Below are 14,150 nucleotides of genomic sequence, written 5' to 3' on the forward strand. Positions count from 1 at the left end.
CCCCCCCACCTCTTTTGGAAGGGTAAAGTATGTACAATCTCTATCATAAAGTCTCCAGAGACTTAACCAATGGGCACTTAAAATCATTCCTTTTAGATCCTTGAGAAGAAATGTTGTTTAACAGTTACACAGACAGCCTGGGGGTGTAGTTCAATGTTACAGCACAGACTTAGCATATGGGAGGCCCTGGGTTCAATCTCCAACACCAAAAAAAGATAAAAAAAAGATTCATCCACACTGCTGGACAAAGACTGACTGGGACATTTGAAAGCTACAAAAACTTGTTATGCATACATATCTACTTTTTGTGAAATTTGTTATTTAAAAAACAACAATAGTTTGGTCTTATTTTTTAAAAGAAGCACTTTCACACCACGTAGTTTTTTGTTTTGTTTTGTTTTGTTTTTTTTGGCAAAAAGTATCTAACTGTGATCCAGAAATGTACAGATTTTGATTATTCAGGATTATAACATTTTAAGTCAAAACAAAAATTACATTTTTTATTCACTTAACAGTAGAATAGGCAGAATTATATCTTAAAGGGTTTTTTTTTACCTTTTCATTGTAACACAATATTTTCATTAGAGGTGAAAATTTCTGGTTAAAAAAAAAAAAACTTCACTTACAGATATTTGAGTTGAAGGGGTGGAAATGCGGTTTTAAGTTCTGAAATGTTATTGCTGCTCAGGTCCAAAGTTTCAAGGGACTGAAATTGTTTCAGATGTCCTGGTAATATCTCAGCAATCCTGTTTCCAGCCCTGAAATTAAAAGGCATCACAGATAACAGGTTTTATGTTACAATAAATAGAAAGGAGAAAAATATTTTTTATTCCTAACTTGATCTTCAGATATGTGAAAAATTAATCTAAATAGTATTTTAAAAAGTTAAATAGCAATACCATGCCTACTTTATTTATTGGAACATAAATGATGACATTAAAATATATTAAAAAAACACCCATACACAAATATGAGATATAATTTAGAAGTGGTTACCTAAACTCTATGTACTTAAAGCCAACTGACTGATTTTTAATGCTATTTTTTAGTAGTTCTTCTTTTTATTAAATGCTAAATGAAATGTCTCCGACCATGTAGGCAGACTGTGTACTAACACAATAATTCCCTATTTCTCTTCTTGATTCCTAACCTAATTCTTCTCCTGAAAAGTGCCCAAACCACAGGTGTCAACGAACTTCAAACATTCTTCAGATTGGGCTTTTTTAGAACCATGCTAGCAAGATCATGTTTTGTTTTAGCAAGAGCAATATTCAATGCATTGACAGAGGCTGCTGTATCAGGGGTGAAGCTCCAGGGCTTCCAATATTTTTTAAGTATGACACAAGAGCACACCAGCCTAAGTAATCCCTGGGCACAGCTAGGCTAAGACATGTAGACATTAAGTCATTAGCACATGTGGCTCTTTAAAATGTAAAATAATTGTTAGAAGTCTGTTCCGTAGTTATACCACCCCCATTTCAAGAGCTCAGCAGCCTCTTATATAGAGTACTTCCACCATCATGAACAGGTCTCCCGGTGAGTATTGCTGGACTTAAGACAAGAAAGGGGCCTGGAGCATCAAATAAAAAGAAGCCAAGTCAAAAGTCTTAAAAGATCTTCACATATATGTCTCAAGGGCAAATTCAGCATATAAGTGACGGTTTTGTTAGAAATCAGTAGTCAAAGTGCAATGTGCAAGCCATCTCAACTGTCATATTAGATTAAATAGCTTGGTCTTTTTAGACCATCGTTTGCAGAGGAAAATTATGCACCAAAGTAGAAAAGTGGGGGAAGGTATCAGATCCCACCTACAAATCATAGGAAAAAAAAATCATCTCTTTCTATAAGGAACAACCTGAATGTTATAAGGAGAACTCTATCATGTAAAAGTCACATGCTGGTGTTCTCTAGTATGCAGATGATTTGCACTTAATGAAAAACCTTAGAAAGCCTATCTCACATGTATCTCTCTTAGCCTGAAAGTATATTTCATATGTGCATCTCTCTTACCAACATCTGTATTTCTATAGTGCTTTAAGCTTATTAAGATCTTTTAATAGGTCTTAGGTCTTGATTGATAGAGCATGCACACAACTGGTGTTCTCCACAATACTGCGAGCTTCTTGGAAGCAGGTTGTGTCCACATCTGCTTTGGAATGTGTGTGGAGTCTGGTAATGCTGAGCACAGTTTAGGAGCTGAGCCCTACACTTTTTATGTATGATGCCATTTAATCATAGAACAATTTCTCTGGTATAAATATTATAGATAATTTTTAAATTAGGAAAATAGGGCTTTTCACACAACAAGTCTGAGCATATCTGAGCCACTTTACAAAGTGAGTCTGGATTGGTCCCAAACCAATCACTGAAGGCTTTTTCATAGAATACAGCCTATCAAAGATGTCTTGGCAATTACATCCTTACTGGAGATGTACTGCCAAAAGTTCTAGTACTTCTCACCTTGTAAAAATGCTGAATTTCTGGTCTCGACTGACGGGAGCCTACTCTGGCTTGTTGAACTGTCAAGCCCACACCTAAGAACTCCCTAGAATGGGGCCCTTCCCAAGCCATGCTTCCATCCCACATAGGTAAGAGAGGTTCGCCAGGAGTCTGCATGTGTTCAGCACTCACCGGAGTTAGAAGCTTCACTTCCTGAATGTGTGCGAAGGGAAGGTGCTATTTTCTCCACAAGAAAGAAGAGTAAGCAGAAGAAAATGGACTGCACAGCCCATATTTTAAAAACTAACAAAATTATTCAAGATAGTATTATAACTCACCGTATTATTTATAAGGACTATGGGGGATATCTTTTCTATTCTTTAAAACCCAAGACATCACACAATCTAACTCAATTTTTAAAAATAATCCTGTTCTAGGTAACAAGTATACACAGTGTATATCTTAAGAGCCGCATTTTGGGATAATTGCCAACAAATTTTTAAAAAGAATTAGCAGTCCTGTTTACAAGTCAGACATAAATAATCAAACTCATCACATTCTTGTGAAGTCTCAGAGGGTTTGTGTACAGCCAAGTCAGCCATGACCTCTGACTATGATCATTTCCCACATCTGGAATCACCAATGTGTAAATTTCTTGATCTAGCTGTGGGGTACAGGGTAATGCAAGTGAAACAATCAGTCAATTTCTAGGTCCCGGAGATGGATTCAGACCAAGAGACAAGCCACAGGCCTTAGGGTCGTGGTGTATGGATTAAACAAAACCACACTTAAGGGATCTGAAATTTTCTTGTAAATATATAACTCAATGTTTGTATTACTAGGATGTCCTCTCACAAATGAAAGTCACCTGAAGTGTCCAAGAACTCCCTTCCTCCAGTCCCTACCCCAACCCTAGCCACCCCTCCCTTCAAACTCTGTAGCAGGTTTTGGCCCTCAGGCTGTCTACGGCCTTACAGAGACACTCTTATATAGTATTTAACAACAACAGAAAGAAAATCCTCAGCTTTAGATTTTTGCAATAAATGGAGCAAATTACTTTTTCAGGAGAGAGAGAACCACAGGTGTCTGTCACGCTGGTCAAATAGGGCTACAAGTTAGATAACAGACCATACAATCTTCGGTTTATATATTCATTTGTTTATAAGGTAATTATGAACAAGGTATTAAAACTGCCAATTACTTGAGTGACGAATAAAATTTTCCTTGCAGTGAAAGTCTGCTCCAGCCAAAGCCAGCAATTTCCTGAAGTGCACACCACCTAAATTGCAGTGGGAAAGCGCTCAGTTATAGATGCAGCAGGCACAGTGCAGTCTTTGTCAGCTCTGCTGCCCGACACAAAAATCCCTTACAACTGCCAGGATAATAGCTCCTGTATCGCAAAAATTTAAATTTATCCTCAAGGAACTGAATTAAATCCAAATGTCAGCTTCTTATTAGCTCTTAGCCTAACTGGCAATAACCACCTGATACATACCAGTTTAAAACAGAAACAAACAAACAAAAAAACCCAACTTGCTTTATATCATGGCTTTTTAAAAAAGGGGGCAACTACATTTAAAAAATCCCTTTTAGCACCTGAAACTCTCAAACTAAATGTATTTTGGAGAATGGATCACAAATAGCCACTTCTAGAGGACAAAGATTCAATTCAGCCCAGTTTAAATTTTTTCTCCTAATATAGGTAATTGCCAAAACTGATGAAAACATTAAAAGGCATTGCAGTTTATATTTTGGCAAGAAACATGAAAATACTTAATAAAACAAATCTGTGTGAATACCTATTTCCATTGCTTATTGGAAGTGCCATATTTCTATTGTTCAAAAATTACAGTATGGTTGTGGACTTATTAAAAGTCCTCATGCAAATCCATTTTAGAGACTGAATATTTTGTCTGTGTTGATGGTACAGGGAGTTCCATGGTCAAATCATTGCTGAGGTGAAATATAATTGGTCCCTTGAGGACCAGCAGACCTGAAGGCATGGGTAGTGGGGAGCACACACTGTTCCCTCAGGCTTTCAAGAGGCCACAGGAAAAACAGAAGTCCTACTCATTTCAGCCTTGGCTTCCCAAAATGAATCAGGATTCATTTTGTTACCAGTTTCATCTTTCAGCTAACTTTACCAAAATGCTTTAAAGTACAAAGACTCACATGGTTTACCATTTTCTTTCAATGATAAATCTAACTGGTGAGAAATCTAACCATGAATAAGATGGTGATGCCCTTGCCCTCAAAGAGCCTGAGGTCTTGGGAATGGGGGGAGCCAACCAATAGGGGAGGTCAACAGTGTAGTAAGTAATGTGAGAAGCCAGGAGAGAGAGCAGAGGAGGTTGAAAGGGCAGATTCATGTTTGGGGGGCAAAGCACTGACAAGGGAGAGGGACGATCAGTGTTGTGCAAGGGGAAACAAATGCAGGAGAGGGGTGCAAGTTTTCTCCCCTTTGAGTCAATGAAAGAATACTGCCTCGGTGGCTGGAGTGCAGAATGCATGAGTAGGGATTAGAGAAACATGAAACTCAAGTGTAAAGTGGCCAAGAAGAGATTAGGTCAGACAGAGACTTGAAGCCAGGTTGGCCATTTGTTTTGTATCTCAAGATCTACTGGGTGGAGGGGCCAGTGGACTTCACATGGTGGATGCCAATATAACATGTGCATTGTACAATGGCTGCTCTGGATTCAGGCAATAGAAAGATGGGGTAAAAGGTGGACAAGAACAGGCACAAGAGCATGGTTAAGAGGCTTCTAATCTGGTGCAGAGGACAGAAGTTGGCTTGGTGTCCAGATGGTGATGACCAGTCTAGACACCAGCTGAAGGGGTGGACAACCCTTCTTCCTGTAGTTTCCAGAGCACAGGACAAGCTTTCTCTTTCCCTATTCACAGGCCTAGGTTTCTAGTTCTACAGCTTCTGGCGTTGGGACCCAGGTCAGCTCTACCGGAGTTCCCACTCACTTTCTTCCTTATCTCTCTGCTTCGTGCTTGGGATATGGGAGGTCTTCTAAGGCATGGAGTACAGTCTAGGACCCCTTCTTACTCAAGAATGAGATGCTACTACCCAGAAGAGTCCAATACAGGCATTTTACTGTTTCCCTCAATCACTAGGGAAATGGATGTTATTCTCAAATACTAGAAATGTGCTTATATGTTCTGATACAGTGCACATGCTCCAAAGATCAAACTGGCCTAAATTATTAACAATAAAATATAATCGATAAGGTTACTGATATGATCACTTGGTGCGATGGTGATACTTTCTGATTTACTGTGATCTACGTAAAGCCTAAGTGTCTCAAAAGCACTCAGGAACTCTTTCATGGATATAAATGGTGCTAGTTTATTTCTAGTCTGGAAAGAGAAACACAGAATGGAATGTCCTTTGTGAGAAACTACAATAGCAGGTTTTTTTCCACATGAGAATTCCTGAACAAATCAAGTCCTTGATGAATAAGAAACATCTGTCAATAGTTTCAACTGTCTCCTACCTACTATTGCACCAGATGACACAGGCAGCTCAGGGCCTTGCAGCTGTGATGTGTACCGACGCACACTCTTGGCTATTTAGAAAAAGTATGTGCATGCAGCATTTTCCTATTAGAGAGGAATGTCCACTGAAACTTAATTTGAAACTATTTTTGTGTATGTGATGCCCTCTTTTCTTAGCATGCATCCTTCTATCCATATTCTTTAAGTCTAATCCAGGGACTGCAGCTAAAAAATTGCTGAATGTGTGCTCATTCCATACAAACAACCCTCAAGCATTATAAATGTATTGACTGTTACAGTTTGGCCTGGTCCCAAGAAATACTGATTTCTATACGTAACTTGCAAGCAACCAGCTTAGCACCATTTACAAAGAAATCACAGTTGTTAAAGAAAATATTACATTTTGCAAACACATGAAAGTTCACTTATTTCCAACAATAGCCCCTTTTCCTCCTTCCAATGAAACAAAACAAAATGAAAGTTTCCTTGAGACTCCATGAAAATAACTTTGGCTGGAATAACTAAGAGCCCTTAATATCAGGCTGCTTTAACAGAGATTTGGCAAGCAAGGAACCTCTCCCATATAGATAAAAATAAACTGTCTTTGCTCATCTCTTTTCTAAAAAGATAATTAAGAAGCTTCATTAAAATAACACATGTTTAGACTGGTCCACTAGTACTATGGCATCAAAGAATAAAGCCAACTGAGGAAACTCTTGCAAGGAGACAGATTTTGGATTAAGAACTAATGATATTAACCAGGAAATGAGCCCCTGTACCAGAAGCAAGAACTCAGCTCTTTCACCTACAAGCCAGGTCAACATGAAATATAATTATCTTTTGCATCACAAGCAGGATAAAGATGGCTACACCATATTTACAACACATGCTAAAAATGAAAAAAGAAACGTGGTTAAAAATCCCATTCACACCGCAAACAAAATAATCCTTCTTTGATCCCCAAGAGTATATTCAACTTAGTGCTTATGTAAACAGAAATTTAAAAGCCAATCTTAGCAACAGCAGGATGATAAAGATACTTATTGCAAAACTTTTCTTTCCCTCAAGTTTACTGGTACATTTTAGATATACAATACAATTATATTCATCGCTGGGATCTTGTACCTTTACATGATGTATCTTGGTTCTCTTATTTTTCCACATCCCCCTGCTCTCCCTTCACTCCCTCCACTCTTCCCTATTTACGGACTTTATTTCCATTTTTCCTTTTCTCATATTTTTTCCTTTCCCTTCTTTCCTTTCCCCTACCCCTCTCACTTCCTCTACTCCTTTAGACTTTGGAAAAACTGTTTTATTCTGAAGTAATTTATACACAGTAAATTATCGCCAATTAGACTTAATACAATTCAAAAAATTCTACCTACTTTTTTGAAACAGAGGCCTTCCATAGCCATTTTCACAGGTCACACTGCAGTTATAGTGAGTCTGTAAGTCGGAAAGCCCCTACCAGTCTGTGATTAACTTGTGAATGGAGAAAATATCTAATTAATTCATCTTCGGCTCCCCAGAACTCAGGACTCAAAGAATGGGTTCAAGATTTTGAAGTGAACGATCTTGACTTGTCCAGGAACTCAAGACCAGCTTTATACTGGCCTGTCAGGATAACTCTGACCTGCTATTCAAGATGCCCAGGTACAATTAGAAAACAACGTGACAGTACAGACACCAGACAGAAGAAAAAACATACAATGGAGGTACCCTATATGAATCAAAACCTGCTCAAAGTAAGACCTGTTTGGTATAATAGTTCACACTGCAGTTCCCTAGAGAGGAGACTTTGATTCTATTCCTGGTTCTGTGTCTTGATCTATTACACTTAATGAGTCTTGATTTTCTCACTTGTAAATGGAGGAAAATAGAATGGAATGACCTCTTCTACTCCTAAGGAGCTAGGATTCTAGATATGGATGACAGACACTGTGTGAGAAAGATTTGCTACAGAAGGTTCACAAAACTGTATTATGTACAACTTCCTATCTCTCTTAATCTAACCTCCTTTTCTTTTACTTCTCTTGTGCCACTTAAGTATAACTGTCAATTTGATTGTCTTGGGAGCTGCCTAGGGGCTTAGTAAAGCACACTTCTGGATGTGGCTGGGTGGGTCATGCAGGCGTGACTTTGGGGGTCTATATCTGGTTCTAAGTTGTTCCTCTCTGGCTCTCTTATCAACCTGCTCTGCTTTCTTGACACAGGAAGTAAGCAGTATTCCTCCACCAAGCCCTTCCCCCATGTTTCTGCTTTACAGTCAGAGGACCATAGACTGAAAAAAATGACCCAAAATAAACCTCTCTTTCATTAAATTGTGTATGTATGGTACTTGGTCCAAGCAACTAAAAACTGACTAGTATATTGATGTCCCATTGCCTGGACACTCTGTCCTCACCTTTCTTGCTTTACTCCCCATTTTTCTAGGACACATCTTCTATTAGCTAGCTGGCCTAGAAACCATACATAAAAGGTTCCTTTACACAACTGGAAAGTCCATGGAACTGACAGTTTGGTTTGCACTGAATTTAGATTAGAAATCCTTTTCCCTTAGGATTAGGAAGGTATTGTTCTACTGTATCTTAGCACTCATAGAGGTAGTTTGAGATACCAGAGGACCTTCTGATTCTTCACCTCAGTATTGCTCAAACTTCACCACACAGCCAAAGTGGAGGAAGGGCTTCCAGGACTGCTGAGCCCCAGACCTCTAGGGTGTCTGTTTTAGTGGGTATAGTATGGGACCTCAGAATCTGTATTTTGACCAAGAACCCAAGAGACACAGATGTTGCCAGACACCCTTGGAGAACCACTGTTACTCTTTCCGGGCAACTGGCACTATGATATTTTCCCTCCTCTTAAGAGTTTCTCTTTATCCTAGTATTTGGAAATTCAGTAATATATCTTATTTCAGGCATTTTTTCTTTTTCTTTTTTCACTGTGTTGACAATCAGTAGGTCTTTTCAATCTGAAAATATGTTACTCCTCAGTCCTGGTAAATTTTTTAGATCTTTGATAATTGCCTTCCATCAATTTATGTCAACGTTTCCTTATGGAATGCAACTTAGAGAACTTTAAGAGTCTCCAGCGATCTGCTTACTTTCCCACTTTCTTTTCCCATTTTCTATCCTTTTATTCTTTGTTTCTTTTTTCTAAGAGAATTCTTCAACATTCTCTCAACACTTTCATTACTACCTTGTTAAACTATCTCTTTACTGCATTCTCATTTCTTTTTCCAATTAATTTACTTGCTGAAAATTCCTTTTTTAAAAATGGTTTTCATGATGCTTTTCTGGTTTCGTGGACTTTGCATTTTCTCTTTTCACTCCGAAAGTATCAGATTTATTTTTAAATACCCTTCTCCTTCCACTGTCTCTGACCCTTTCCTCCCATCTGTTTCAGCCTCTGGCTTTACTAGAAACTCTTTAGAAGTCTATCTACCGATAGTTACTTATTAATATATACTAAGCAACAGCAGTTAAACGTTTACTGGGGGCTGCATAAGATACGAGTGAGTAGAGGACAAGCCCCCACACAGGTGGGATGGCCACATGTCAGCTTCTACAGGCCTCTTCCCTCTCAACTTCTCAGCCTCCAGTCAGAGGCTGGAAGCATGGCTGGTATCATCTGGAAAGGTGAGTAAGGCTAACAGGGCAATGAGGAGAGGAGGGTGTCATCCTCAGCACTCAGCTTTGATTGGCTATCCCTGATTTCAGAAGGTGCTATCTTCAATTCCCCTTGAATTTAAGAGACTTGCTGTTTAAGCTTTCCTGAAACTTCTAGTCTGTGTAAGGGGAAGGGTACTTACTGGGCTTTGAGTTCTGGAGTGGGACCGTAGAGGCCTGATAACTTTTCCTAAGAGAGTTTTAATTAATTCTTTGATTTTAGTCCTACTGTGCACCCCCACCTTCACGGGCATTTGAATTCTTGATGACCTGCAGCCCCTGTGCACACACACACACGCATGCACCTGCACAAGCACTTTTTTTGGCATCCATTCTAATTTCCCCTTCTTTTAAGTCAATTACAATTTATCCATTTGCTTGCAGAATTTGTACATATTTTATTTTAACTTTAATGCTTTTTTTCTTTATTTTGTCTTTATTACTGCTGGCATATACTTTTTTCTTCCTTTGCTTTCCTTTTAGTAGCTTTCATGAAAAAGAAGATTGAAAAGGAAGCCTTCAGTCCATCACGCTTAATAGGAAGTCTTCAGTAGCATTTTAATAACACTAATTTTTCTTTGAAAATCAGAATAAGTAAAATCATCCTTCACAAAAATTAATTTCTTACTGAAAAGCCATTCAACTTACAGAATCTCAAAAGCATTGTAACAAAGAAGTAGCCTACATAGAGAATTTCACCTATAATAACAGGGCAAACCAGAGAACACTGTATCATTCTAAACTTCAAATTAACAAACAGTAATCATACAGAGTATTAAGTCCATGTGAACACAACAGAGTAAATTAATTTTATTTTATATCATGATATGGTTCACAAAACAGTGGACTGGGGATAGTACAGACATGGTACATCTTGATTTCATGCAAGGATTTAAATGGCTCTTTTAAATAATACATAGAAAATGGGGTGGCTATGGTGGTGCATGCTTGTGACTTCAAGATTCTGGGAAGCTGAGGTCTGAGGATCATTAATTTGAGCCCAACCCGACCAACTCAGCAACTTAGAACAACAACAACAATAACAAAAAATAAAAACACTTCAGTGTGAACACCCTGGGTTTAATCCCCGGTACTGGGTTGGGGGGAAATGTGGTGGTGATAATCGTATAGGCAAATACACATCCCCTATCTCTCTTCACCAATGGGCATCGAGCTTTAAAGACTTTCATTATGATAGAAAGTGTTATTGGATAGAACAGGTCAAAATGTAATATCTATCTTATCCGACCGTAGGTTTAGTGTTTGTTTTAATATTTAGCTCTTTGGTCCATTTTTATTTTAGATTAATACATGGTGAGAGATATGGGTCTAGATTGAATCTTTGGCATGTGGAGAACCAGTTTTCCCAGCACCATTTATTAAAGAGGCCATCTGGAGCTCCACTGACACAACAGGTTAGCATGTGATACTTGTATAAAGAAGCAATCTTTCCTCCACTGTATGTTTTAGGATCCTTTGTCAAAGATAGAAGTAGCTGAATGTGCTTGGGGTTGTTTCTGCATCCTCTGGTAAAATGCAAGGACTTTCTGAACAGAATCCCCATTGCACAGGAAATAGTATTCAGAATCAACAAATGAGATCCCATCAAATTAGAAAGCTTCTCACAGTAAAATAAATAACTAAGAGAGTGAAAAAACAGCCTACAGAAGGGTAATTTTTTTCTACCTATTCCTATAAAAGATCCAATAAAAAATTGGGCAAGTGAAATGAACAGACATTTCACAGAAGTACAAATGTCCAATAAATATAGGAAGAAATGCTCAATGTCATTGGCCATTACAAAATGCAAATTAAAGAACAGAGATTACATCTCAACCCAGAAAGAACAGCAATTATCAAGAAGTCAAATAATACATGTGCATGCAAAGCTATGGGGAAAAAGGAACCCTTCTAAATTATTGTTGAGAATGTAAACCAGTACAACCACATGGAAATCAGTATGGGGATTCTTCAAAAAATTAAAACTAGGAATTCCATTTGACTCAGCTCTTCCCCTCCTAGGTATCTTCCTAAAACAGTTAAGCACATCATATTACAGTAATAACCATATACTCACGTTTATATCACCACGGTGCATAACAGCTAAATAAATCTTAGAAGCAGCCTATAATTCTGAAAATAGATGAATGGATAGAGAAAATATGGCATTTGCACACAATGGGGGTACTACTCTGCCATAAAGATAAAGAGTAATTTGTAGGAAAATGGATGCACCATAAGACCATAATGTTAAGTGAAATACATCAGACATACAAGCTTAAAAGTAACATGGTTTCTCCTGTATGAAAAATCCAAATTATAAAGAAGAAAAGAATAGACAACAAGAAAAAGGGATACAGAAACTTCTCAAATGGGAAGGGGGATCAAGAGATGGAAGGAAGGGAGAGGGAAATAGGATGAATGTGTTACATACATGTCCACACAAAGAATGTCAACATTATGTACTGCAAATGTGTACTAATAAAAAATAAATAACAATAAATAAATAAAAACCATGTCATGCAAGAAATGGCCATGAGAATTTGAACCAGGAGCAGGAAAGGCTTTGAGAAAAACCTTACAATTTTAGACATGTAAATTCTATGAGGCCCAAAATAAAAGAAGTGGTTCTGCCCGCTACACAGGTGAAGAGGACAAGAGTCAGAAGCTGCAGAAGGACAAAGCTCAGCCTAGCACAGAAAGTCCTAGCAACCAGAATTTCAGAAGTAGTCACTAAAAAAGACTCCTGGTAGAGAATGAGCTTTTGTCCCTGGAGATTATTGTGGAGAGAAAAGACAACTTTTCTTCCAGAGATTTCTCCATTTTAAAAAATGCCTTCCAAGTTACTAGGATTGCATATAGACGCTCAACACTAATTTAAAAATGAGTTATAACAGTTACATAACATAGCAAACTATCTCTAATTCTTTTCACTTTTTGATACTTACATGGACGTGATGATTAAGAAAGGCATTTATACAATTGACTATTTCCCCAGGTGTGTGCACATCCATTCACCTTTGAAGTTTACTGCCCTTTAGGTAGGCCAGTGCCTTATGGGGAATCATACAGCCATCAGGGAATAAATTCAAAGCCTCTTATTAAAAAAACAGAAAAGAAAAAAGAAACATGTATATGTGCGTTCATTTTGACTCTATTGCATAATTTAATTGCCTTACTATAAAGTGGCTAAGGTTGTTTGTGCTTAGTAAAATTGACAGTACACAAATTTATGCCATATTTATCTTACGCTGTATGAAATTTGCAGCACAAATATCTTAATATTTCATTTTTCCTTCAATGCTATTCTAAAAACCACTCTATCTGCCTGCTAAATCTACATGAATAAAGAAGAGACAGTCAGGCAGGTGATGTTAAGTGCTAGAAAGAAGGTATTTATATTTATAGTTCCTTTTCCTTTCATGTTTTGAATTTAGCACTTAAGCAACTTCCAGCCAAAGAAAGAAGAGATGGTATTGGTTAGAACTCTGCTTCGCTATTTTGTCTCTACCAACCTAGAAGTAAACCTCTGGCCTATGGGAGCCAGGAAAGAAACAAAAATAAGGAGGAGCAGGAGGAAAACTGACTAGACAGGAATAGAAACACATGTTGAATCTTGCCACTCCAATCATGAAAAGCCACTTGTCGTAACTTTATTGTTTTTTCTGTCTCGGCAAAACAAACTTCATTCAGCACAGAGAAGTCATTGGTAGAAGTTGTACCTGATACTTTGAAGCAAAAATCAAAATGGCTGCTATAAAGTTAGGGAAGGGAACAAGAAAACGACTTAGGCTCAGTACAAACACCGATAATACAGGGATTTTTGTGAAAAGCCATATCGGCAGGTCAAGTTCAAGGGGTGGAGTTAATTTTGCGGGCTTTAAAAAATGACACTGGAAAAAAAAATTGCCCAGTGTGTCACCCTGTCCATTCTACAGTTGTTGTTACCTTAGGGGAAAAGTTTTATAAATTAAAACTTTTTTTATATATGGAGAGGCAGGAACAGAAAATGTAACCATATACATTAAACACTCCACTCATTCATCCACCCAACAAACAGACGCTGAGAATCTACCAGGCACCAGATATTGCTAATGCCAGGGTCATCATGAGGATGAGGACAGACATCATCTTATTTTTGAAGTTTTAAAGGATCATGTGGATATAATTGAAAAAAATGATTATAATATGTAGATTATTGTAATAGAGGAGACATAAAAATGTAAAAATGAGCCTGAGTCTTATGACAAAGACGAGAAGGAAGGGGCCTCCTCTAGACAGGGAAAAGCACACACAAAGGAGCCAGGATGCTTCGGCCCCACCCCTGGAACTGAGCAATGATTCCAGACAAGGTTCTGTGGAAAGGAGGATACAAAGCATTGCACATTTTGAGAAGGATCTTACTTTTGACCTAAGAGCAGAGGGGAAATACTGAAGGGTCTACACAGCCATTCTTCTAAAATGAGAATTCAAAAACCTAGTACATTTGCATTCTGGGGAGAGACCAGTTTCTGCCTTAATGTGAAGATAAACTGAGAGAGT

The 14,150-nt window shown here is 38.0% G+C and overlaps 1 protein-coding gene across 2 annotated transcripts in view; it reads right to left on the bottom strand.

Annotated features, from left to right (window-relative positions):
- Positions 1-14,150, bottom strand: part of Lrig3 (leucine rich repeats and immunoglobulin like domains 3) — a 46,842-nt gene that overhangs the window by 16,678 nt on the left and 16,014 nt on the right. For both annotated transcript variants that reach the window (XM_033763750.1, XM_033763749.1), the window contains exon 4: positions 627-758. In XM_033763750.1, the coding sequence (XP_033619641.1) occupies positions 627-758 (132 nt within the window). The remainder of the gene's footprint in view (positions 1-626; positions 759-14,150) is intronic.

This window comes from Fukomys damarensis, unplaced genomic scaffold, assembly GCF_012274545.1.
Source record: "Fukomys damarensis isolate Sample0158 unplaced genomic scaffold, DMR_v1.0_HiC HiC_scaffold_15, whole genome shotgun sequence".
NCBI classification, from domain to species: domain Eukaryota; kingdom Metazoa; phylum Chordata; class Mammalia; order Rodentia; family Bathyergidae; genus Fukomys; species Fukomys damarensis.